This window comes from Heteronotia binoei, chromosome 20 (assembly GCF_032191835.1).
Source record: "Heteronotia binoei isolate CCM8104 ecotype False Entrance Well chromosome 20, APGP_CSIRO_Hbin_v1, whole genome shotgun sequence".
In the NCBI taxonomy this organism is placed as follows: domain Eukaryota; kingdom Metazoa; phylum Chordata; class Lepidosauria; order Squamata; family Gekkonidae; genus Heteronotia; species Heteronotia binoei.
Genome location: NC_083242.1, coordinates 23,278,353 through 23,304,242, shown reverse-complemented (window position 1 = coordinate 23,304,242; position 25,890 = coordinate 23,278,353). Strand labels below are relative to the sequence as shown.

Here is a 25,890-nt window from a genome sequence, read left to right as displayed (position 1 = left end):
TTTCCACCAGTTCTTGCTGAGCTTGGTGGGGATTAGAAAGTAGACTGTAGGATGAATGGGAGGCTTGGCTGAGCAAGGAAAATCTTAACAGGAGTGTGATTAAAATCTGTCTCTGACTTTGGTGAACCTTTATGGAATGCTCCTTCGGACTTGAGACTCACTGAACTTGCAAGCATGTGACAGGAAGTCAAGTGACATAAGAGTGATGTACCAGGAAGAGGAGGAGCTGGGCCTCACTGGTGTTTACACCAGGATTGTGGGCATGAGGGAGAGCCAGTTTGGTGTAGTGGTTAAGTGTGCGGACTCTTATCTGGGAGAACCGGGTTTGATTCCCCACTCCTCCACTTGCACCTGCTAGCATGGCCTTGGGTCAGCCATAGCTCTGGCAGAGGTTGTCCTTGAAAGGGCACCTCACAGGGTGTTTGTTGTGGGGGAGGAAGGTAAAGGAGCCGCTCTGAGACGCTTCGGAGTGGAGGGCGGAATATAAATCCAATATCATCATCTTCTTCTTCTTAAGAGATCCAGGAGCAGGAGGTGCACCCCAAACATCAGGGGGCATAACATAGTGAGGAAAAAGCCAAGGTTAGAGCCATGGAAGAATCCCTTCCACCTCTGCATGACCTGATCTTACTGTTTGGTGCTCTTGCACTCTAGGCCCTTCCCCTGGTCCTTCTAAAAGGCATCCCTTCCCAAATCTTGACTCTCTATAAGGGTTTGCAACTCAGTGGGAAGAGCTCCACAGCCTGCCAGTTACCCCCAACCTCTGGGTTTAATATCCAGTGCCTTAAAACTAAATGATAAAAAGAGCCCCATGGTGCAGAGTGGTAAAGCTGCAGTACTGCAGACCAAGCTCTGCTCACAACCTGAGTTCGATCCCAGCGGAAGCTCAAGGTTTGACTCAGTCTTCCATCCTTCTGAGGCTGGTAAAATGAGTACCCATCCTTGCTGGGTTAGGGTTAGTACCCAGCCTTGCTCGGGGAATAGTGTAGATGACTGGGGAAGGCAATGGCAAACCACCCCGTAAAAAAAAAAGGTCTACCATGAAAATGTTGTGGAAGCAATGTCACCCAAGAGTCGGAAACGACTGGTGCTTGCACAGGGGATTACCTTTTTAAGACTAAATGATGCCTGTATCTGTGGGAGAGCCCTTGAGAGTTCGTTCTCAACTTGGCAAATGCCCTACCATTGAGTTGTAACAGGCACAAGGGGAAGAGGCTTTAACAACTGAAGGCCTAGAACTTTATTTTTTAAAAACTCCTTATTCTGGAACAATGTAGAAGAAAACTGGAACTCTGGCGCAGCACAAATCTAGTGGCCCACCCTGAGGCGGGCTGCCATGTTCTACCCTGTTGAAGTTTTCCAAAGACCTTTCAAGGATGTGTAGAGCACACATTACCCATCTCTCATTGAGCCAGCATTTGGTTGACTGTCTTTGGGTGCTTGCCTTTTCTATATGGAAGAGGTTGTGGATCTTCTGGATGGCCTAACCCTTGTTTTTACGGCTTTGGGCTGTGACTGTAAATCGAGAGTGGGAAGCCTAGGGGCCCTTTCAGCTAAGCCGTGCTAAAGCAGTTTCCTGAGGAACACAGGCATTAGCTGCTGTGTAATAACCTTTTATAGTAAAAAGCTACAATATCACTTATTCTTCTCCCCCACTCCCTCCCTGTAACTCTCGAGCATATTTTTGAAAGCTTAGATTTCCAGTGTGAAACCCAAACTTTCCAGAGTGGTGGATCAGTGTGTGTTACTGTTGGAGACGGGAGCTTTGACTTGGCAGCAGCTTCTTGTGAACTGTGGAATTGTAAAGCTTCTTGTATGCTTAAGTATTAAAATGCATTTATGGTTTTTTAATAGCTTCCTGTAAAAAAAAAAGAAAAGTAGTGTATTTCTGGGTCAGAGTCGTCAGCTTTGACAATTTATGCACATGAATCAGCTTCTTTGTAACCTGATGTTACAAGCCAGAATTTTAGGAATTTCCTTTAATAGGGCTCAGCAGTCAGTCCTTTGGGGGAAGCTGAGTTGCTTTCTAGGTAAAGCTTGAAAGTCTTAACATAGGTTGCAGAAGGAGAACTCGTTTTGGGAGAAAGGGGATGTTCAGGCCTGACTATGAGATGGACCCACAATACATGTTGCACCTCTGCAGATTATACCGGTGTTTGTGGACACACAAGAACTATGCTTTGTCCAGAGTCACATCAGGGTCACTCTGGACCAGCAGCAGCTCTCCAGGATCCATTGCTTTCTATATGAGATCCTTTTAACTGAAGATTCCAGGGACTGGAACTTGGGGCTTTCACATGCAAAGCTGATTCTCTGCCACTGAGCCACAGCCCGCCCCAAGAGCACATGCTTAACCTTCCCTTGCATATGGCTCTGAAGCAAGGGTCATTTCGTAGAAAAAGAGGCGCTGGAGCTCATTATCACAACTCATTTGCATATGCCACACACTCCTGACGTCACCAGAAGGTGTACTAAATTATATCAGCTCAGCATCTACCTTAAAATGTTTCTTGAATTATAATTGTCAGAATAAAACCTTACTCCCATCATACTGTTAAAGTTACTTTCTCCTATGTGGCCACAATGTCATGATGATTTCCATCTGTCTGCTTTATATGTTTTGTTTTTTTTTCTCTTTTTTTGTGAGGAAGAATATTAGAAAGTTTGTCAAATCTTAGAGGTCAGCAAAAATCTCATGGGGGTTTGAACAATGGTGCCCAGAAGCAAGTATTTCTTGGAGGGGTGGGGTTTAAGAAAGAAAGCACAATAAGAAGATGATGATTTTGGATTTATATCCCACCCTATACTCTGAATCTCAAAGTCTCAGAGCGGTCACAATCTCCTCTACCTTCCCCCCCCCCCCCACAACAAACACCCTGTGAGGTAGGTGGGGCTGAGAGTGCATTTATAGTAGCTGCCCTTTCAAGGACAGCTTCTATGAAAGCTATGACTGACCCAAGGCCATTCCAGCAGGTGCAAGTGGAGGAGTGGGGAATCAAACCCAGTTCTCCCAGATAAGAGTCCACGCACTTATCCACTACACCAAACTGGTTCTCAGTTTAGTCCTCATTTGGAGAAAAGTGTGAGCTCTTTTTAAAAACGTTTTTAAATGTTCAGACATGACAAAGCAGATCAATGTCAAAAACAGACATCATTAATTAGAAGCCATGTACAGGAGGGGAGCACATGAGTCCAAGGATGCCCCAGGCTTGTTCACGTAAGGACAGATTGTAGCTTGTTACATGTGTGACTCATGTCACAGTTGTTATTAGGTGCTATTTGGGCATCACTTCCCACAAGCACTTTTTATTTCCCTAGGATGCCTGTGCAGCATTGTGCCTGGTCCTCCTGCCCAACAAGCTAGGCTGGTCCAACTGCACAGCCTATCCAAGAAGTTGCTTGGAGCACCACTATGAAGCAGCACACCCAGAATCCTTAGCTGCACAGAGGATGGTTTTATTCTACCCATGCAATAGATTCTGGGACATGTTTCCAGCATTGTAGTGCACCTGTGTTGGAATGCAGAAGGTCTTAGGCCAGCCCTGCCGGTGGCCCTGGATGCTGCTTTTGTGGGGAACAGTACCTTTCCTGTGGTTCCCCCCAGGCTGTGATCTGAAGGTATGTGCACTGGTGGTCAACTTAGTGAAGCTAAGGAGAGATGGATCTGGTCAGATAGGAGGCCTCTTGGGAGTCCTTGGGATGCTTCTTGGAGGACCATGGGTGGGTTATAAAGGAAATGGCCAGGGATTTTTTTTAGCCAAAGCTCACAGGAATGCAGCTTGGTGTCAGGGATGTGGCCTAATATGCAAATGAGTTCCTGCCAGGCTTTCTCTACAAAAAAAGCCCTGTGTGAAACAATGGTGTGATGTTGGGGTGTGTGGTGCAATATGCAAATGAGTTCCTTCTGGGCTTTTTCTACAAAAAAAAAGCCCTGGAAATGATCATTTGTGGTGTGGGGAGTGGTAGAAATGTGGCTCCATGCTTGAAGAAGGCCCCAGGGTTGGTCTCTGGCATTTCCAGTTAAAGGATCTCAAGTTGGAGATGTTGGGAAAAACTTCTCCAGAGTCTAGAAAGCCACTGCCACAAAGAACAGAGTACTGAGCTAGATGGACCAGTGGTCTAACGATCCACTCCCAAGAGGCCTCCTATCTGACTAGATCCATCTCTCCTTAGTTTCACTAAGTTGACCACCAGTGCACATACCTTCAGATCACAGCCTGGGAAAGTAGCTCTGTATCAGAGAGCCTCTTTATGGATAGGTGTGGATACTTTTTTTTTTCTTGGTATGTTCTGCCCAGTAACAACAGAGAGCTTAGACAAATAATATGCATCTCTGAACATTTGTCTCCTCTTCTCCACTCTGCAGGTTGGCTGATTCTCATTGATGGTATGTTGAGGGCTGCTGAAGATCAGTGGAGTGGGTTCATGATAGCCAGGGGACCGCTCTAACAGCTGGGGGCACACCAATATGGGCCAGTGTGTCACCAAGTGCAAGAATCCTTCTTCCACCCTTGGCAGCAAAAATGGCGACCGGGAGTCAAGTAGCAAGACTCATGGCAAACGAAGCACGATCCACAAAGAAGAGCACAGCACAGTTTGCGGGAAGTCCTCTGGGGACATCCTCATCAATGGGACAAAGAAGATGGAGGCCGCTGTAGAATCCAGTCAGCCACCGGCTTCCTCTGGGGATGCCAAGAAAGAGCCAGTGTCTGGCACAGAGGAATCCTCCCTCCATAGGACTGAGGAATTATTTAGGAGATACAAGGATGAGCGGGAAGATGCCATCTTAGAGGAAGGCATGGAACGTTTTTGCAATGACCTCTGTGTTGACCCTACTGAGTTCAAAGTGCTGGTTCTTGCGTGGAAGTTCCAAGCAGCTACCATGTGCAAATTCACAAGGTGAGTTTGTACCACATTACTATGCTTCATTTAAAAGCTGCCCTGTTTGTCTGAGGGCTCATTCTGTTCCTTGAATCAGTGGGTGTGAGAGGAATGTGGAAGGGAGGAACAAATACCCTTATATGGCTGTAGAGGGTAGGACTCGCAATAATGGGTTTAGATTATGAGTGGAACGGTACCAGCTGGATATTAGGAGAGAACATTTTTACAGTAAGAGTTGTTCATCAGTGGAATCAGCTGTCAAGGGAAGTGGTGAGCAGTCTTTAAGGCTGACATTCTTTAAGCAGTGGCTGAATGAACACTTCTCAGGGATGCTCTATCCGGATTCTGCATTGAGCAGGGGGTTGGACTAGATGGCTTACATGGCCCCTTCCAGCTCTGTGATTCTTTGTGGGCTGGCTTGATAGCCAGACCCAATCTGTGCTCATTGCTACTTTGCCCTTCCTTGTCTAGGGGAGGGATGGTGTTTCGTCTTAACCGTCCCAGCAGGCCTAGGCCCCATTGGAAGATGTATTTATACTTGTTCTCCTTCGTGGCTCTGGGTGATGGCGGGGGTTATCTTTGTTAGGCCAAGCCATTGATGCACTGGCACAGCTGTGAGATTTTCTGTACCTTTGTGTGTCTCCGACACTTGGAGTGCTGGAATATGTCCCCAAATCATTGTGCTGTTGGAGGAGAATTGCTGCCATTCTGCTGAACTTAAAAGCAGTGTGGTTGCGGGGGCGCCTGCGTTGCTCACTGATGTTGGAAGTACTTGGAAAACTACAAACAGAAAAGCCAAGGACTGTCATGACAGCGTGTTCTCGACGTGCTTGCCCTGGACAACTCCAGTGGTGAAAGTGTCTGTGGTGGAAGTGACAGTGTAGTGTCAGTGTTGAGGCCAAACTGCTTGCAATTCACAGCCTCAGGTTCTGAAGTCTTGGGTCTCTCCCCACCCCAGTCACACGTGGCTGATTTCTGGGGCTTGCCCACCATGTTCAAGTCTGCCTTCGTAGTTGTGTGGGTTAGAGACATTCCTTCCAGGTTTTGTTTTTACTGAGTCCACCCTCTCTGGATGCTGTATTGAAGGACACATTTTCACTTCTGGATGCAGAATATGCCAAGAGAACTTATCAGTGGTGACCTATCATGAGGGCTTTTGTGAGTTCTGCTGGGACAGGGTTTGTCTTCTCAAGGATGGAATCCGATATCTGAAACAGAATTTGGCCCTCATTTTATGCTTGGTTTAAATTTTTTTCTGAAAGCTTTAATGTCTTCAGGGTTGCCAGGAATGAGGGTTCAGAGATGGTCCTTCTTTCTCTGGCTGTGCCCTCCAAACTGCCTTGTCTTCTCTCTGGGTCTCCCTCCCTCCTGCCTATTTCACCAGTTCCTTCTTGAACACTGACTTCTCCTCATTTATTATTTTATATATAAAGCATTTATAAACTGGTCCCATGTCTAGAGAAAAAAGTCTATAAAACAGGGGCGGCCAACAGTAGCTCTCCAGATGTTTTTTGCCTACAACTCCCATCGGCCCCAGCCAGCATGGCCAATGGCCATGGATAATTTTTACCCCCTCCCCTTTCCCTGTAATTATTTACAAAAGTGTAACTTGGGTAGCCCAGGGAAGCCCTGGTAATAGGTTCAGGATGGGCAAAAAGAAGTACTACTTTATGTAGCACCTAGTTAGTTAGTACCTATCTAGATTGTGAAACTTGCTGACTCAAGATGTCTTGTGATGGCCTCTAGTTTACATGGCTGTAAAATGGAATAATACCCTATGGAGCACTGGTCCTTCTGATGCCAATAGCCTTCATGGCTAACTGAAACCTCAATGTTCAGTTGCTGAATACCAGATGCCTGGAGCGGGAGTCACAAGCCTTTATATTCTCCATGCCCTGCTTGTATACCTTCTGGGGATATCTGGGAAGCCATTGTGAGAAATGGGATGCAGGGTTAGGTAGGTGGGCTTTCTGGGCAGCACATGCTTGAGGAAGGTTCAAGCAGAGCTTTTGTTCTGGAAAGCCACCGCCAGACAGAGAACTGGATGGACTGTTTAGTCTGAGCAGATATAAAGCAGCTTCCAGTGTTCACACGTGATTCTTTTAGTCAGTGGTATTTTTGGGGTGTTGGATTGTTCAGAAAACTAAGTTTCTAGTTCTTGTGGTTTGTGGAGAGCGAACTGGCAAGCAGTTTTTTCCTGAGAATTGTCAACCAAGAGCACACCAAGGGAGGGGGCGTGTCTCTGTGGATGCATCTTAGGCATCAGCAGGGCTTTTTTTGAGCAGGAACACACAGGAATGCACTTCCGGCTGGCTTGGGTGTCGAGATGTGTGGCTTAATATGCAAATGAGTCCCTGCTGGGCCTTTTCTACAAAAAAGACCTGTGCAAAACAATGGTGACACCGGGGTGTGTGGCCTAATAAGCAAATGAGTCCCTGCTGGGCTTGGGCATCAGCATTGTTATTAGTCTAATGTCCACTCGCCTGCCTTTGAATGCATAAGCAAACCTTGTCACAGTTGTCAAATTTGGCACGATCTTGTTCTGCCAACATCAAGCTTCGAAGGTGGATGAGAGCCATAGCCTGTCCAATCCTTGAATGTGCTCCTCCCTTCCAGCTGGAGACCGTATGAGCAGCAGAAAAATGCATGTGCATACTTCTGTGCATAAAAGCAGAGGAGGGGCAGATAGATGTCCATCAGCCAGTTTTTCTTTGGCAGCTCCTGGCGGAAGAGCAATGGATGATCTTCTCTCTCAGTTTTCCTAGCAGTACAGTGCTGGGCCCCCTACCCAGGCAAAGAATGTAACATGGTTCTTTCCCCCAACTGCCAACTTTTGTGGATGTTTCCTTTTGCAGATGTGAATGTTTCCCACCCACCCCCCTCTCTAGCAGTGCCAAAACAGCTTATGACTTCTCTTTCCACCATTGTGCTCATAGGTGAGTTTTAAGGCTTTCTGTGCAAAGGCGCAAGTGTTGTTTTGCTCTGTTTTGAAAAACAAACCCTCCTTGTCTGAGAGAGGAGACACATCCTCAGATGGGGGCTGGAGAGGGGATGGCGTGTCTTACTCTGTCTTCTGCTCTTAAAAACAAAACCGTTCTAATGGGCTTCTGTTTTGGTTGGCAACAGGACAGAGTTCTTCGATGGCTGCAAAGCAATACATGCAGACAGCATTGAGGGGATTTGCGCTCGATTCCCCAGCCTCTTGAATGAAGCCAAACAGGAGGAGAAATTCAAGGATCTCTACCGTTTCACTTTCCAGTTTGGCCTGGACTCCGAAGAGGGACAGAGGTCACTGCACCGAGAAATAGCCATTGCCCTTTGGAAGCTAGTCTTCACACAGAACAAGCCCCCAATCTTGGACCAGTGGTTACACTTCTTAAATGAGAACCCCTCAGGAATCAAGGGAATTTCCCGGGACACATGGAACATGTTCCTCAATTTTACTCAGGTCATTGGGCCAGACCTTAGCAATTACAGTGAAGATGAGGCTTGGCCCAGTCTCTTCGACACCTTTGTGGAATGGGAAATGGAGCGGCGGAAGAAGGAAGAGGAGGAGGACAAATGCATGGCGGCTTCACAGACAGACAGCTTCAGTGCCGAGCACCCAACTTAGCGGCCACAGACATGATGGCTGCCTCCCCAATTAACCCTTCATCATTTGTAAGCTGTGGACTCCTCTGGAATTTACAGACGCTCCAGATTTTTCTACTTTACACCTTTCTCTGCCTTGTTACCTGAAAGGGCTCTAAAATACCAGATCCATATTTTAGGCACTTTCATTTTTTAAAAAAAAATGTTTTGGGTTATTCCTGTTGTTCTTTTCCTGGAATGTTTGATCCCCCGTTTGCAAGTTAAAACAATTATTTTCTCTTTAAAAAAAAAAAAAAGGTTTCAGATTTTGGAATAATTATGTCTTGATCTTGGTTGCACAACTTTAAAAAAAAACACAACCTTTTTTTTGGTGAGGTTTAAATTAACATTGCTAAATTATACAGTGCCAGATTGATGTCCTGCGACATTTTTTTTTTCAGGGCAGGTTTATACTGTGTGTATTACTGTTTACATTGAATTTTTTTTTTAATTTTAAAGTTGTGATTAATTTTAAGATGTATACCATGAGTTAATAACAGTGTTAACTGTTAACTACAAACGCATTAATTCCCTGGTAAATAAGACTCTGAAAGCCAATGAAAGCAGCATTTTCCTTTTGTGTCGCCTGGTCAGCCTCTTTTAAGTCAGCCCTTCCTTTTAATGAGATGATGGGTGAAAAAAAAATGCACTGTGCCTGCCATCCAGCAGAGCTTTCAACAACCTTTTTGTAGCATCAGTCCTGAGATGACATGATTTACCTGCTCCCATGACGAGAGCTGCTTTCACTTTCCTGTGCCCCAGAGCTCCCTCCCCTGCCCAGCTGCCCCAGTCAGGTATAACTTGAGGCCATTTTGCCTACTTTCAACACCAAGCTCCTCCTACTCCGCTGGGCATCTCATCATGCACTGTAACTGGGTGGGGCCTTTCTCCTTGGCAGTGGTTAGGCTAACCGCAGCTCCTTAGAAGGCATGCGGAGGGATCCCCCCTTCCCATTCCTCTCTCCCTAGAGCTAAAAGAAATGGTGGTCATTAGGGATCTCCCGCCAGTTTTGCAAGCCCGCTATTGGCGAGTCCTTCCTTTCTGCAAGATGCAAGCAAAGAGCACTGCAACCCCCCCTCCCTTGTAGACACCATTGATTTTTCCATGTTGAGTGTTTTTTCTTTTTAGATCAGGGACCCTAGCTTACATGGCACTGTGGTGGAAAAATTTTTGACCTGACTCCAAAAGCCAAAGGCAAATTATTTTCTAAGGTTTTACTTAATCTTGAGAGAAGTGACCATTTTTTTATCCCTCTCTGGAGGGAACGAAAAACCTCCCTGAACTTGGGCTTTCATTTCTATATATTTTGGATTTAAAATGTCACCTTATTTGGCTGATGAGTATATTGCATCAGAGTTGGGACTAGCTCTCTAATGTTTTGTCTTTCCTCCCCTCATTTCCCAAGTCTGAATTGCTAAGTCATAGCTGCAATCATCCTATTTTCCCCTGCCCCCTCCCCACAAGGAAATTTGCAACTGCTAATCCTGACCTGAATTCAACCACCACATCTCATTTTATAGCACAGCAATGCAGTGATGTGAGCTTTCTGCTTTTCAGACAGCTGTTGAGAGGCCCAAAGCTTTTTGGGTCAAAAACAGGTAACATAGCTTATTTTACCTTTTAAAAAATAGCAAACAGCCAGCATCTTGTTTTGGGCTGACTTAAACAATGTTTCCATAGGATTGAATTTTTAAAAACTGTACTGGGAACTGTTGGCGTGCTTAAAACTGTTGTGACCTTTAAAAAAAGGGAGTTTTATTAACACTGGCTGAATGAACTGACTTTTTTTTTCTCCTAACGTCACCATTTTAAAAACCTTTGCTAAAAGGGATAATTGCTGAGGCTTTCTTTGGAAATGAGCCTGACCTCCATGCTACATTTTCTTAAAGTGTAAAACTTTATTTGCAGGCTTGCAATGAAGGCTCAATCTCTCGTTTTTTGATGAGCTGATGGCTTAGATGAGCCGCCTTCTGAATCTGCCTACAATCCTGTCGTATTCTGAGGAGGGGACAGGAGCTTTTAAGGAGTTTCACATCCGCGGCAACAGCCTGTTCTGTCTGCTGTGTTGGCTGAGCAGGTGCTGCTACAGGCCTGTTTCTGCTGCAGCCTAATCCTGCCAACGGGCTGAGCGCACAAGCTTGGATCCTGTGCTGCCGTGTAGCTCTTTTGTGCAGGGTGATGAGGCAGCAAAAGTGGCACTGCCCATCTGTAGCCTTTTGGTTCCCACTAGAGTTTACACAGGTTTTTGTAGGGGGTTGTGTTCTCCACCCACCTGCCCCACATGGGGTGAGTTCCATCAATACGGTCCAGCTCGTCTACATTTTAGTCACTAACAACGGTGGGGTGGATATAAAATTTATGAAAAAAAAAATACTTGAAATTCACATCTCTTGCTTGTCAGCAGCAGGGGTTTGACATTGATTTTGTTGGTTTCTGTTACTATCAAGTGCGTTGAGACACCTTTTTCAAAATTGTGCAAATGCTCCCGGTTTTTATGCAGCGGGTGACTCCTGGGACCCTGCTCTGGAGTCCCTCCGAGAAGTTTGTTCTTTCATGTTAAGGCTGCATGTGCATTCTGTTGATGTCATTTTATTTTGGCTAATTACAAAGGAAGTTTTGTGCCTAAAATGGGAGTTGGGGGGGACTTTGTCTTGTGTTAACTAGGTCCCAAAGGCCCTGAACCGTCTTGCTTGACTTTGCAAAATATTTAACCACATGCTTGAAGGTTCAGCCCTGAGGACTTGAGAAACAAGCCTTGGTTATTAAACACATAAATGAATTTACAGCAAGCCTGTGCTTTGGAGATTTTATATGGAGAGATGTGCCGTCTGGTGGAATTACTGCAGTGGTTCTGAGGGGTGGGTGGGAAGCCCGTTTTGTCACAGGGTTTGAGGGAGAAAGGAGAGAAGGGTTTCAGAACACGACATTTTGCCTGTTGAGCCAGAAGAGTGAGTGCATCACAGCAGTCTTGGTGTTGGCAGTATTGGGAGTCCTGTGCTGTGCTCAAGGAGTCTGTCAGGACTGGCCATAAATAGAGGCACTTCTTTGTGAATTTCAAAGAATAACGTAAGAAAGGCCCTGCTGGATCAGGCTGGTGGTCCATCTAGTCTGGCATCCTGCTTCACACTGGAAACAGCTTGCTGGTGGTCCTCTACTGTGCCCACTTGGTGAGACCCATTCAGTGACATTTGTGGGGGGAGGGAATCCCCAGGTGCACTTTGGAGCACATGTCTGCCCTCAGCTTCTGGGTGCTTTGATCCTCTTGCAAAGAGCCACTTCTTAAATCCAGTACATCACTTGGATTCTTAGGATATCAGGTTCACCAAACTCTCCAACTGGTTGTGCATTTTAATTTATGGAAGGCTGGAATGACCAGATCTCTACATGTCCCTCTCCCCTCCTGGAGCAACAGAAGTAGGCGAGATATGTGGGCTCTGTGTGGGTTGTGGCTCGTGGGAATGGGGCAGATAATTATTGCATCTTTATCCCACCTCCCCTCCAAGGTGGCAGTTAGTGCATATGATTCTCATCCTTTTATTCTTGCAACAGCTCTGTGAGGTAAGCTAGGCTGAGGTCCAGGCATATACCCTATCAGCTTCAGGGCTAGTCCTTGTCTAATATTCCTTTCTGACCTTTTAGCCACTATATTGATTCTTCAGTTAATGCTTCCTCCCAGCTTTCTGCTGCTGATGCTGTCCATATGGGGCCTCTGGGCAATCCCTAAGAAAAACAGCTTCCTTTCCATCCATTCCCCCACCCCCAAACATGTAACTGGCTCTTTCATGCAAAAAGGGACTAAAGTTTACCGGGATTCTCAGGCAAAGCCTTACTCATTCTGGAAGTTCTTGAATCACTGCCTCTGCACAGAGATTTTGAGCCTTGACATAGGAGGCCAGTGGAACAGCAGGGCACCCAGAAGTTGTGGCTCAGCAATAGAGTGCCTTCTTTGCATGCAGAATGTCTTAGGATCACTTCTCAGCATTTTCAGTCAGAAGGATCAGGTTGTAGATGACGAGGAAAACCTCTGGCTTGGCATCCCAGAGACCTGCTGCCAGTCAGAGCAGATACTACTAAGGTTGATGGACTTCAACCTCTGACTCAACAGAGGACAGCTCAATATATTCCCGAGACTACACCAGAAGCTACACTCTCCGATTCCACTTTCTATGGTAAATGTGTAGAGATGTGAGGGTCCATGAAAAAAAATTGCTACCTTTGTAGAACATGGTCTAAAGTTCCAAAGCATCCCATTCCATCTTGTGTCTATCTTGCATGGTCACCTGAAGGCCTTTCATTGCTTAATTTATGAGAAGCTAGAATAACCAGTCTTGTTCAGATCTCTATGTGTTCCTCTCCCCTCCTGGAGCAACAGAAGTAGGCAAGAAATGTGGACTGTGTGTGGGTTGTGGTTCGTGGGAGTGGGGCAGCTAAGAGACTGGAGTTAAGGGTCTGTTGCATCTTTATCCCACCTGCCCTCTTCAGACTTGAACTCCATGCTATGGCAGTATAGTCCTGCATGTTAGAAGCAGTATTACTGGGGAGTGAACCGTGGTAATAGGCTGTTGCTTCCTTGCTTTTCTTGAGAAAGTAGTGGGGGTTTAAGACACCCAAGATCTATTTTCCTCTATTGCTGGAGGCCCTGTCTTTGTACAGAAATGTATAATTCATGGTGTTGCTGTGCATTGCTTCACACAGTCTCATCTGCTACACTTGCATCTGTAGTACATTTCTCCCTACGATAGAATGTACAAAGTGCTAATCTTTAAGGTGCCACATGATTATTTTTCCTTGATGGTCGGCCTTTGACTTATCAAAGGGTCTGCTTGGCCTGTATTTCAGTTCCTTTGGCCATTTCTCTCTGCTCTCCCCATCATGAATCACCAGGCGACTCTTTAGCTTGGAGAAATGCTGACTGAGGGGTGACATGATAGAGGTTTACAAGATTATGCGTGGGATAGAGAAGGTGGAGAAAGAAGTACTTTTCTCCCTTTCTCACAATACAAGAATTCATGGGCACTCAATGAAATTGCTGAGCAGTCGGGTTAGAACTGATAAAAAGAACTTCACGCAAAGGGTAATTAACACATGGAATTTACTGCCACAGGAGGTGGTGACGGCTGCCAGCATAGACAGCTTCAAGAGGGGATTGGATAAACATGGAGCAGAGGTCCATCAGTGGCTATTTGCCACAGCATATTGTTGGAACTCTCTGTCTGGAGCAGTGATGCTCTGTATTCTTGGTGCTTGGGGGGGGCAACAGTGGGAAGGCTTCCTGATGGCGCCTGGTTTTTTGGCCAGTGTGACAAGAGTGTTGGACTGGATGGGCCATTGGTCTGATCCAACATAGCTTCTCTTATGTTCTAATGAGACCAACTTCCTTGCTCTATGGTCCCTGGCCTACAGATCCTATTTGTTCATCATCATGTCTTCTGTGCAGTCCCACATGGGAACTGTGTATGTTTGCCACGGATGTTCTAAAAGCTCTTAATAGTGCAAGGCACTTTCTCATCCTTTATCACTGTTCCCACCAAGCACAGGGGAGAGCACCTCTTTCCCTCAGTTCTTTCTTAACCTCTGCTGAAGGACATCTCTGTCCCATCTTCTGAAAGAAGGAAAAAGAGCTTCTTTACAAACTGTTTCTTCAAAAAGTGTTGTAGTGTGGAACCAAAATGGCACAGATGAATGACCATGACTCGTGGGGACCCTGATGAGGTGGAAAGGTAAAATAAAAACATCTTAAGCAAATAAAATATTCTGCCTTGGAGACCACAATATAATAGGATGTGCAGTATGTAAACTATTCAGTCTCACTGTGAGAATAAAAGGGCCTTTATGGGAACAAACCTTAAAGCACAACCAGTGCCAGCATGATTGCAGAAAATAGACTGAAAAGCAGTCTAGAGCTTGGTCCAACTCCCTTGGCACTGATCCCCACATCAGTTTGGACTCTGCCAGCAGTTCTGTGGTGTCAAGTTTGACGTCTCGTCCATCTCTTCAGAGCTTCCCACCAAAGAAGTGAAGATTTAAGACAAGGCCTTTCCACTCAAGTCCAAGTTTTAACAGAAATCTAGATGGAAAGAGCCGTCACCCCCAGTTCAAAGAAAGCATCAGGTCCAACCTTGGTTCCAAAGATGGCTTCACCTCACGTCACTCTGGCCTTCAGTTTTTGTATTAGGGTGAGATCTTTGATCATGAAGTATCCTCCGTGCTCATTTCTCCCTTACCTCCATTGCCAGTTTTCGCAACGGCATAATCAAAGGGCCAGATCAAGTTCAGTTCCATTTGATCAGCCTCCTTAGAGCCACAAAGGTTGCTGTTTAGACCAGGGGTATCAAACATGCGGCCTCTGGGCCGAATCAAGCCTATCGGGCCCCCGAGCAACTTGCTGTCATCTGCTTCCTTCTCCCTCTTGTTTCCTTCTGTGTAATTGCTTGCTTTGTCAGGCTAGTTCAATTGCACAACAGCTACAGAGCAAAACCTCTATTTTCTCTGTTGGCTGAGGCCCCCTCTCTGGGGGGGGAGGCAGGGCTTGCTTTGCCAGGCTCTCTCAATCGCACAGCAGAGCTACTGAGCCAAGCCTCTCTTTCTTCTGTTGGCTGAGGCTCCTCCCCCTCCTGGTCCCCTGGGGAAGGAAGGAAAGAGCCAGAGCTTCCTTTGCCCAGTTCTCTGGATTGCATGGGAGAGATACAAAGAAAGCACCTTTAAGACCAATGAATACTAATGTTTTAAGCATGTTTTAAGGTTTTTTTAAAAAAATCTTTAATTGCGTTTGTCCTTTATAAAGTTTATATCTCTGCTGAAAAAAAAGGTAAAGGTGCAAGCACCAGTTGTTTCCGACTCTGGGGTGACGTTGCTGTCACAACGTTTTCACGGCATACTTTTGACGGGGTGGTTTGCCATTGCCTTCCCCAATCATCTACACTTTCCCCCCAACAAGCTGGGTACTCATTTTACCGACGAAGGAAGGATGGATGGATTTATGGATGGATGGATAGTGAGCCAGCTACCTGAACCCAGCTTCTGCTGGGATCGAACTCAGGTTGTGAGCAGAGCTTAGGACAGCAGTACTGCAGTTTTACCACTCTGCGCCACAGGGCTCTTAATATATCTCTGCTACCTAATCTTAAAATAGGTACACACATGGCCCAGACCGACACAGCCCAGCCCGAGATCTCATTTATGTCAGATCTGGCCCTCACAACAAATGAGTTTGTCACCCCTGGTTTAGACATTGGAGCTCATGCTCTCTGTATGACCCCCCAACACTCTTACTATGAATATGAGTACAATGGCTCTCTTCACCATCATTCCACTCTGTTTGTACATGAATACCATTCTTGCAGGGCATGTCACTTTGATCGGGGTCCTTCAGGCTATCGGCCACTTGAGATAAGCCTAACCACTTCATAGAAGGGCAAGACCCAACTTTGGAACTGTGCCACCAGGACCATGGCTCTGAGATGGCATCGATACCGTCACCCTCTGATGTGGTAGTGGATGCCTCCACTCCTCCCCCCAGAGAAGACTCCCATTTATGTCCTTCCTCCCCCAGCTGTGGCTTCCATGAACAGGAGACAGGCACTCTCCCACCCTCATCATGGGCGCTGTTCCAAAAAACCCTGCTAAAAGGTACACAAGTGCCTCTAGCCCTCAACATCCATGGCAGGCAGGAGGGAAAATGAGATGGAGAATTCCTGGGTTGATACAGCAGGGATGAGGAATTTGAACTCTTCCCCTTTTTTTTACTATCAACGTATAGGGTTTTCAAGACAGGAGACGTTCAAAGGTGGCTTGCCATTACCCACCTCTGCATAGAAACCCTGGATTTTCTTGGAGGTCTCTCATCCAGATACCACTAACCAGAGCAGGCTCTGCTTAGCTTCTAAGATCGGATGAGACTGGGCCGGCCAGGCCAGGGCAAAAGCCATACAGAGGTGGTTTGCCATTGCCTGCCGCTGTAGCAACGCTGGACTTCCTTGGTGGTCTTCCATCCAAGTACCAACCGGGGTGGATCCTGCTCAGCTTCCAAGATCTGATTGGGTTCCCCTGGCCTAGGGCAAACCTCCCTACAACCTTGTTTTCATCTGTGAATGCAGCAAGCTACTACGGAGGTGGCAGTGCTGGGCAATTCTAGGCTGTCCCCCCCACCCCCCAATCCCAGGATCATGCCCCCATCAACCAGGTGCGCTCATACAGGGGAAGCAAAAGGCTCTTCCTGATGAGTGCCTCTGCCCGGGCAGGTCTTGCAAAACAATCCACCCAGCAGAATAACAAACACAAGGGGAAAATAAATCTCCCTCCCCACCATTCTAAATTAGGCTGCAGCTTCCATTTGCTTCTAGGGCTGTTTCCTCCCCCTATCCCAGTCCCCTTTCTGAAAAGATTAATGTTTTGACATTCAAAGCAAAATTGTAAGGTGGGGGGAGGAGGGGAAGAAAGCCCTTCTGCTGTGTTTGTGGGCGGAGGTGGTGGCATACCGAGCTTTCTCTTGGCACTTTTCCTCGGCTCTGGGCTTTGCACGCCACAATGGCCCCTGCCTGAAGCACACAGCTGAACAATGCCAGCGGAGATGTGATTCTGGCGGACAGTGAGCGTAAACCAATCTTCTTTCCCAATTTGGAACGGTTTCTCTGCTCATGTCTCAGTGTGTGCGTCTCTCTCCTTCAGAATATCTCTACAGCCCCAGGCAATAAGCAAAGCTGGGGGGCTGTGAGCAATTGTGAAAGGGGAGAGGCAGTAAAAGATATGGAACTCTGCTTCTCAGAATTGTTTGCCACGGACAGGCCCATTTCCTTATCGCTCTGCCCCCCAACATTCAGCTAATTCTTTCCTGTTTTGCCATTCCATGCCCCCATCTGGCCTGCTCTCGTCAGCTCTTAGGAAAAAAGTTCTTGTTTGGAACGAAGCCAAAGCAGATGTGAGGATCATACCCAATGTGAGATCTGGTAAGTACTGAGAGTCACAGTTCTTGATACCACACTGAGATTCTGGAAACCTATGAAGACAATTAACATGTGTGCACTGATGGCATCAGTGATAATGTGGTTCCTCTTTAGGTGGTTCTTTACCCTTTGCTTTCTGGATGTAAGAAAGCCGGTGTGGTGAACTAGAGAGAAAGAGAGTACACGTTGGACTAGGATCCCGAGACTCAGATCTGAATCCCTGCTACCACAGAAGCTCGCTGGATGACTTTGGGTCTGTCACAAACTCTCAGCCTGGCCTGCCTTGTGGGATTGTTGTGACAGAATGGAAGAGGGAAGAACTAGATCTAAGCCACTGACTCCCAACTGGAGAGAAAAGCAGGATATAATCCAAGTGGAAAATGCATGGGGATGGCTGCAGCCTGCTCCATTACCAGCTCAGTTGCAAAACTGGCCCCAATGAGGGAATTCCAAAGCTACAGCACATGGTGTGAATTCACTCATGTGCAGAAAGAGGAGTAAGAGAAGCAGATGTGAAAGAGAATGAAAGGAGCTCGCAAGAGCTGGGGGGAGGGGGTGGGGAGAAGAACCAGGCAGAGTGGCCCAATCAATGGCAGGGACTTGGATGGAAAGCCTACCGTTCAGAGAGCAAGTATTTTTGTTCTATGCCCCATTTGCAAAAGAAGTGAAAGGATGAACAGTAAACTGGCAGCAGCTGGGAAGTTGTGAAATCTCTGTCCCCCATTTTAAAATGCAATCCCATCTTTGTTTTAAGGCACGCTGAGGGCAAGAGCTACCTGCCAAAACTGCAAACAGCATCGGCACTGCTTCACCTTTATCAACAGTGTACAAAATTGTGCATTTTTTATTTCTGAAATGACATCCAGTTTGAAGCAAGGTTCTTTATCCCCCACCCTTCCAAAAAAAGGCCACTCTGTGGATGCCTGGAAATGATTTGTGTTCAAGTAAATTAAAAAAATCACAGTATGAGTGGAAACATTCTGCACATGCTCAGAGAACATGCACCCCCCCACCTTGCTACAAGGATTTCTAAAGCAGTCCAGTCCTGTTAAGATTGCAGTGGTGCGGGTTTGCAAACAACCTCTCCGCTCTTCAGACATTCCTCCCTCCGTCACAGTTTCTCCCTTCCTCTCCTGCCACTCACTGGTCTGAAACCATTCCTTTTACAAAGAGTATGGAAATGGACCAAAAATTCATGAATCAGAGATTCCATTTGCCTCTGGGTGAATGTTCCCGTGTTTTTTTCCTCCCGTTTGCTGTTTCCTTCAGACCTTGTGTGGTGAAGAACGCAGAGGCCATCAGAGAGAAGTTAAATCAGGGGGGCCTTAACAGGCAGAGAGCCCTGGGGAGTCTTCGTGACCCACAATGCTTCTTTTGTGGAGGGGCTTTGCCCTGGCCGGCTGCTGGAGCCAGGACTTTCATCGAGGTTTGCCAAACACAACACGGGGCCCTTTGAAAACCCACTGCAAACTCACTCTTTCCTTCCAGGTCAGATTGTTCCATGCATCGCAAACACAGACCCCTGAACTTCAGTCAGCTTCTTTTCCTCGATAGCATTTGGTGAGCGGCCAGCTGAGTGGCTGAAATGGCAAAAACCTTTATTGTCTTAGGAACCGGCCTGGCTTATTCTGAAATCTTTTCATCTTTTAAAATATCAGCAGGGAGGAAAAACGTGCTCGTGTCCAGGGCGAAGATGCATCTTGTAGAGTCCTCTACGAGACTGCAGTGGGAATCCGACCAGGTAGGTTAAAGGGGAGGCTGCTGCTGTCTTTGATGGTCAGGAGGCAGAAGCCAGGGAGGGACACGGAGACTCTGCAAGGTAAGCGGTTGGGAAGGAGTGCATGTAAGTTTCCTGCAAAAAGATCGTTCTCGCAAAACTCGGCCGGCAGATGCCCAAGAAACTTTTCTCCCCCTCCCCCCACGCGATGAGAAATCTGCACAAAGGGGGAAAGAGGAACGTGATTACCAGTAAAGTTATGCAAACGTAAACAAAGATTTCCTTCATCTGCGTAATTCTGCTTCTCCTACTGTGGAGAGAGGTGATTGAAGTCGGTCCTCCTCTCCAACTTCAGAACATCAGAACAGTGTGCGATTGCAATAAAAAAGGCCAACGCCATGCTGGGAATTATTAGGAAGGGAATTGAAAGCAAATCAGCCAGTATCATAATGCCCCTGTATAAATCGATGGTGCGGTCTCATTTGGAGCACTGTGTGCAGTTCTGGTCGCCGCACCTCAAAAAGGATATTATAGCATTGGAGAAAGTCCAGAAAAGGGCAACTAGAATGATTAAAGGGCTGGAACACTTTCCCTATGAAGAAAGGTTGAAACGCTTGGGACTTTTCAACTTGGAGAAACATCGACTGTGGGGTGACATGACAGAGGTTTACAAGATAATGCATGGGATGGAGAAAGTAGAGGAAGAAGTACTTGTCTCCCTTTCTCACAATACAAGAACTCGTGGGGATTCAATGAAATTGCTGTCAGGTTAAAATGGATAAAAGGAAGTACTTCTTCACCCAAAGGGTGATTAACATGTGGAATTCACTGCCACAGGTGGTGGCGGCTACAAGCATAGCCAGCTTTAAGAGGGAATTGGATAAAAATATGGAGCAGAGGTCCATCAGTGGCTATTAGCCACAGTGTGTGTGTATGTATATGTGCGTGTATACACACACACATATTGGTCACTGTGTGACAGAGTGCTGGACTGGAGGGGCCATTGGCCTGATCCAACATGGCTTCTCTCATGTTCTTATCAGGAAAGCCTTGCAGGATCAGGGCATCCTATCTCTAAGAGGGAGGGCAGCCTGCAAGCAGGCCACAAAAGGGAAGCATCTGCCTCTCTCCATGGAGGCTCCAGGCAGCTGTTGTGGCTGCTGCTAGGTCTGTCCTTGAAGGCTGAGCTCTAAACTCCTCTTCCCTCCCCAGGGGGCAGAATTCCCAGAATAGGAGGACCCAGAGCTTTTTTTTGTAGCAGGAACTCTTCTGCATATTCAGCCACACACCCCTGGTGTAGCCAATCCTCCAAGAGCTTACAGGGCTCTTTGTACATTTTGAGGGTGTGTGTGTGTGTTTGTGGATTTGCCAGTAAATCAACTGCTTTCATTCCTAGGAATCAATTGCTTTTGTTTGTATTTTGCAGGGCTTTTTTAGTAGCAGGGACTCCTTTGCATCTTAGGCCACACGCCCCCGACGTAGCCAATCCTCCTGGATTTTACAGCAGGCCGTCTACTAAAAGCCCTGTAAGCTCCAGGAGGATTGGCTACATCAGGGGTGTGTGGCCTAAAATGCAAAGGAGTTCCTGCTACAAAGAAAAAAGCCCTGGGAGGACCCAGAGGTGGCTGTCTGCAGGGCGGATGAGCCGCGAGAAAAACAGAGAAAAAGAGGAGGGGTCTAAAAATTTACGCCAATTTAAAGTTTGGATCCGGATCTGGAAAGAATGGCCGCTGCCGCTCTCAGAAGAAGCCGAGAGACCAATCCTTGCCTAGAGCATATTGTTGCCACTGGAAGTGCACTGTGAATTGCGAGAGAGAGATGGGAAGCCCCCCACCCCTCGGTTGCTTTCCATGCTCAGTGCTTGGCTGGGGGAAGAAGCAAGGCAAAGCCAGTATCTGTCCCAGAAGGCTACCCCGCCCCACCCACCCAAGCAGAGATGTGAGTGCTTGCTGGCAACTCCCTCTGCACATCTCCCCCCCACCCCTTCCCCGGTTGTTCCACACTCTGTGAAGGAGGATGTTGGCCACTTTTTAACACTTAAACTAAAAACAGGAAAATACAGGAATGAATCAAAATCCTGTCCGCAGCCTCAGGCTTATCGGCAGCAAAGAGCTACTTGGAAGCAACCCCAACTCACCCCACCCCCCAAATAATCAGGACCAGAGGGAAAATGATTTGGGGGGTGGAGGGGGAGGGAAATCCTGCAAGAGCTTATCCTCATCTTCACCCTCATCCCTCTGTGACCAGCTGGTGGAACTAAAGCTGTATCTCACATAGGGAAGGGGGGGGAGGCAGAATAGCAATAGCTACAGCCCATCTGAAGAATCCGCTGTGCACAACCCAAGACCTGGCAGACACACACACACCACATTTGGGGTACTAAAGGTCAGCCATGCTGGTGTCACCTCTCCAGAGTGCAGCTTTTTCAGCTCCTGAACATAACAGGAACCCGAAGCCAAGCTGATGCTGGCAGGCTGGAGATACAGGAAAGGAGGAGAACAGAGGCCAGAAGGATGCTGGAGGCGAGGCGAGGCTCAGCTAGAGATCAATGGCAGTCAGCTCAGCCAATGCTTGGCAAGGGCTGGCTCTCCAGGAGCCAAGGCCTCGGGGAGAGGCATTGTTCGAGAGACCGTTCTAAGCCTCCGTCGAGTGAAACTGAGAGCAATTCCACCCACTCGATCTCGCCCCTATGCCAGGGGGCCGTGACTCAGGGGGAGGCCACCTGCTTTGCATCCAAACCTCTCTGGTTCAAGCACCGGCAGTCTGCAGTTAAAAGGATATGCATGCCACGTGAAGCTGCCTTACACTGAATCAGACTCCTGTGGTCTATCAAATCAGTACTGACTACTTGGCAGGGTAGCGGCTCTCCAGGGCCTCAGACTGAGGTCTTTCACATCACCTCCTACTTCAGGGGTGGCCAACGGTAGCTCTCCAGATGTTTTTTTTTGCCTACAACTCCCATCAGCCCCAGCCAGCATGGCCAATGGCTGGGGCTGATGGGAGTTGTAGGCAACAAAAAACATCTGGAGAGCTACCGTTAGCCACCCCTGTCCTACTTGATTCTTTCCACTGGAGATTGCTGGAATTGAACTGGGACCTTCTGCATGCCAAGCTGATACCCTTATCACTGAGCTGCTCTCTCTCCCCTCAGGGTGCAGGTGGAAGGAAAGGCCAAGAGAGGCTCTACCAGTCACAACAGATAACACCAAGCTTGACTGGACCAGCAGTTGCCACAGAGCAGTTTCCTATTTGGTTCCCTAGGGAAAGGGTGCCTCTGTTCAGTGGCAGAGCCCCTCCCTTGTGGGCAGAAGGCCTCATGTTTGATCCCTGGTATCACCCTCTGTGGTGCTGGAGAAGAACCTTGAGACTGCAAGAAGGTCAAATCAGTCGCTCCTAAGGGAAACCAACCCTGACTGTTCCTGGAAGGTCAGATGCTGAAGCTGAAGCTCAAATACTTTGGCACCAAATGAGAAGGGAGCACTCCCTGGAGAAGACCCTGATGCTGGGAAAGACAGAAGGCAAAAGAAGAAGGGGACGGCAAAAGATGAGATGGCTGGACAGCATTACTGATGTAACTAACTCGAATTTGAGCACACTTCGGAGGATGGTGGAAAACAGGAAGACGACAATGACACTGGATTTATATCCCGCCCTCCGCCCTGAATCTCAGAGTAGCTCACAATTTCCTTTATCTTCCTCCCCCACAACAGACACCCTGTGAGGTGGGTGGGACTGGAGAGGGCTCTCCCAGCAGCTGCCCTTTCAAGGACAGAGTCTCAGAGTGGCCTACAATCTCCTTTCCCTCCCTCCCCCACAACAGACACCCTGTGAGGTGGGATGGGGCTGGAGAGGGCTCTCACAGCAGCTGCCCTTCAAGGACAACCTCTGCCAGAGCTATGGCCGACCCAAGGCCATTCCAGCAAGTGCAAGTGGAGGAGTGGGGAATCAAACCCGGTTCTCCCCCCACAACAGACACCCTGTGAGGTGGGTGGGGCTGGAAAGGGCTCTCACAGCAGCTGCCCTTTCAAGGATAACCCCTGCCAGAGCTATGGCTGACCCAAGGCCATGCTAGCAGGTGCAAGTGGAGGAGTGGAGAATCAAACCCGGTTCTCCCAGATAAGAGTCCATGCATCTAACCACTGCACCAAAAGGAGGGCCTGCCGTGACTTGGTCTATGGGGTTGCAAAGAGTCAGACTCGACTGTGCGACTGAACAACAAAAATCTTCCCTTAAAGGACCCCCTCTGTTCTAGCCACTTCTAGAATGAGTGACCGTAGTGACCCAACGCTCTGACCGGGTATAAGGCAGCTTCATCTTCTCAACACCCCTGCCCGTTTCTGGATTTTCAGTTTCATTTGGGGGAAGCCTTCCACAGGTGAGAAGCTGGATTGCTCACATGCATGCAGTTGCATCGGCTGGCAGGCAAGTGGATATGGAGCTGATGGAAGTGCGTCACCTTGGTTTGCTTGTCACTGAGGTTGCGCTAGCTGATTAATACTAAAAAGCTTTGACTACATTTCTCTAGCTGGAGGTTGCTCTGCCCTTTCTTTGGAATGCCCCCGTATTTGTGTTTGTGTGGACACAAGGGCCAGATCCAACGCATGCCCTGCTTGCCTCCTGTTTGTTTGAAGCGGCAGGGGGAGGGGTGGGATACAAATAAAAGGTGATTGAAACATGCAAAAGGTTCCTTACCTGTCTGTTCCTGGGAACAGGATGACACAAAGCGTACGGCTGGGCAAACCTCTGTACAGCTTTTTGATCCAGTGGTCACAAGCCTTCATTGCAATCTTTAAGTCTTGCTCCTGCGCAAAGGCTTGTGTTAAAACAGCTATCCTTCAAAAGGTTGGCCAGGTGAGAGAGAGGCATGGTAGCCCCAGCAATTACTACCAAGTTCCACAAACATTTCTGTGATAAATATACTTTGCAGGAAGAAGATGATATTGGGTTTATATCCCGCCATCCACTCAGAGTGGCTCACAATCTCCTTTACCTTCCTCCCCCACAACAGACACCCTGTGAGGTGGGTGGGCTGAGAGGGCTCTCACAGCAGCTGCCCTTTCAAGGACAACTTCTGCCAGAGCTATGGCTGACCCAAGGCCATGCTAGCAGGTGCAAGTGGAGGAGTGGGGAATCAAACCCAGTTCTCCCAGATAAGAGTCCGCGCACTTCACCACTGCACCAAACTGGCTCTCCAGCTACATACAAATGGATCTTTGAGGAAGGTACAACCTGCCTCAAAAATGTTAACTATAAAGAAACAAAATTAAGTAAACCCTCAACATGGAGCTCTTTTCTTGTAAGACCAGCAGGGCAAGGCCTCGATTCAGGTGTAGAGCCGCCTAGTTTGCATGCAGAAGGTCCCAGGCTCAGTCCTTGGCAGCATCTCCAGTTCAAAAGGCTGCCGGGTAGCAGGGGATATGGAAGGCCTCTGCCTGAGACCAGGAGAGCTGCTGCCGGGGGCAGGAAACAAGACTGTCCTTGATGGACTGAGGGGTTCCATATAAGGCAGCTTCATACGTTCAAGCAGCTCATCTCGTTTGATAGGGTTTGTTCTGACAGGTGGTGGGTCTTTGTGAGGCCTGCTATTTGAAAGCACCCTGGGAGACTCTGCCTGCAAAGCATGGGCACTACCAAAGACCTGCAGCGCCATCTTAAACAGGTCTTGTTTGGGGCTACATACAGCTGGATCTTACGATCCGCCAAGCACAGTGTTGTTTAAGAATCAAGAGTTTGAAGGGACCTTTAGGGTCATCTAGTCCAACCCCCTGCACAATGCAGGAAATGCACAAACACCTCCCCCTAAATTCACAGGATCTTCATCGCTGTCAGATGGCCATCTACCCTCTGTTTAAAAACCTCCAAGGAAGGAGAGCCCCCCACCTCCCGAGGAAGCCTGTTCACTGAGGAACCGCTCTAATGGTCAGGAAGTTCTTCCTAATGTTGAGCAGAAACTCCTTTGCTATCTTCTGGAACAACAGAAAACAATTTTGCACCATCCTCTATATGACAGCCCTTCAAGTACTTGAAGATGGTGATCATATTGCCTCTCAGCCCTCTCCTCTCCGGGCTCAACATCCCCAGCTCCTTCAACCTTTCCTCATAGGACTTGGTCTCCAGACCCCCTCACTATCTTTGTTGCCCTCCTCTGGACCCGTTCCAGCTTGTCTATATCCTTCTTAAAATGTGGTGCCCAAAACTGAACACAATACTCCAGGTGAGGTCTTACCAGAGCAGAGTAAAGCGATACCATCACATCACGTGATCTAGACACTATACTTCTGTTGATACAGCCCAAATTGCATTTGCCTTTTTTTACTCTGGCTCCAGGATCTCTGGCACTGATGGAGCCTTCGTTCACCTGCTATTAAAGACTGCTATGATGGAGACGGCAGAGACCGAACCTGGGACCTTCTGCACACCCAGCCCAAGGGGATGCGGCCTGCGTCTCGGAGAGCGAAAGCAGAGCAACTAACTCACCAAAGCAAACAGCTGTTCCTTCAGTGGGCGGCCAACCTTGTGTGGCAGCTGGGGAGGAGTGGGACGTTCGCCATTGCGATTCTCCTGGTGGAGCCACCGGTGGAGATGTGGAGGCATCAATGCACTCCTGCTGTGCAGTTTTCCTCCTCGGGAGGCCTGCTCCTTGATGGCTTGGAGGGCCATGGAGGAGCTTTCCGCTGTTGGAAATTCTGAAAGAGAAATGAAAAAGACCCATCAAATGCC

At 47.8% G+C, this 25,890-nt stretch overlaps 2 protein-coding genes across 5 annotated transcripts in view; one reads left to right on the top strand and one right to left on the bottom strand.

Moving 5' to 3' along the window:
* DCUN1D3 (defective in cullin neddylation 1 domain containing 3) overlaps positions 1 to 11,300 on the top strand; it is a 49,026-nt gene extending 37,726 nt beyond the window's left edge. For all 3 annotated transcript variants that reach the window (XM_060260598.1, XM_060260599.1, XM_060260600.1), the window contains 2 exons: positions 4,367 to 4,899; positions 8,008 to 11,300. In XM_060260598.1, coding sequence (XP_060116581.1) covers positions 4,469 to 4,899; positions 8,008 to 8,494 — 918 coding nt within the window. In that variant the 5' untranslated portion in view covers positions 4,367 to 4,468 and the 3' untranslated portion in view covers positions 8,495 to 11,300. The remainder of the gene's footprint in view (positions 1 to 4,366; positions 4,900 to 8,007) is intronic.
* Positions 11,301 to 18,272: 6,972 nt separating this feature from the next.
* Positions 18,273 to 25,890, bottom strand: part of REXO5 (RNA exonuclease 5) — a 43,673-nt gene continuing 36,055 nt past the window's right edge. For both annotated transcript variants that reach the window (XM_060260914.1, XM_060260915.1), the window contains exons 18-20: positions 25,648 to 25,856; positions 23,863 to 23,972; positions 18,273 to 19,265 (exon numbers count right to left, since the gene is read on the bottom strand). In XM_060260914.1, coding sequence (XP_060116897.1) covers positions 19,166 to 19,265; positions 23,863 to 23,972; positions 25,648 to 25,856 — 419 coding nt within the window. In that variant the 3' untranslated portion in view covers positions 18,273 to 19,165. The remainder of the gene's footprint in view (positions 19,266 to 23,862; positions 23,973 to 25,647; positions 25,857 to 25,890) is intronic.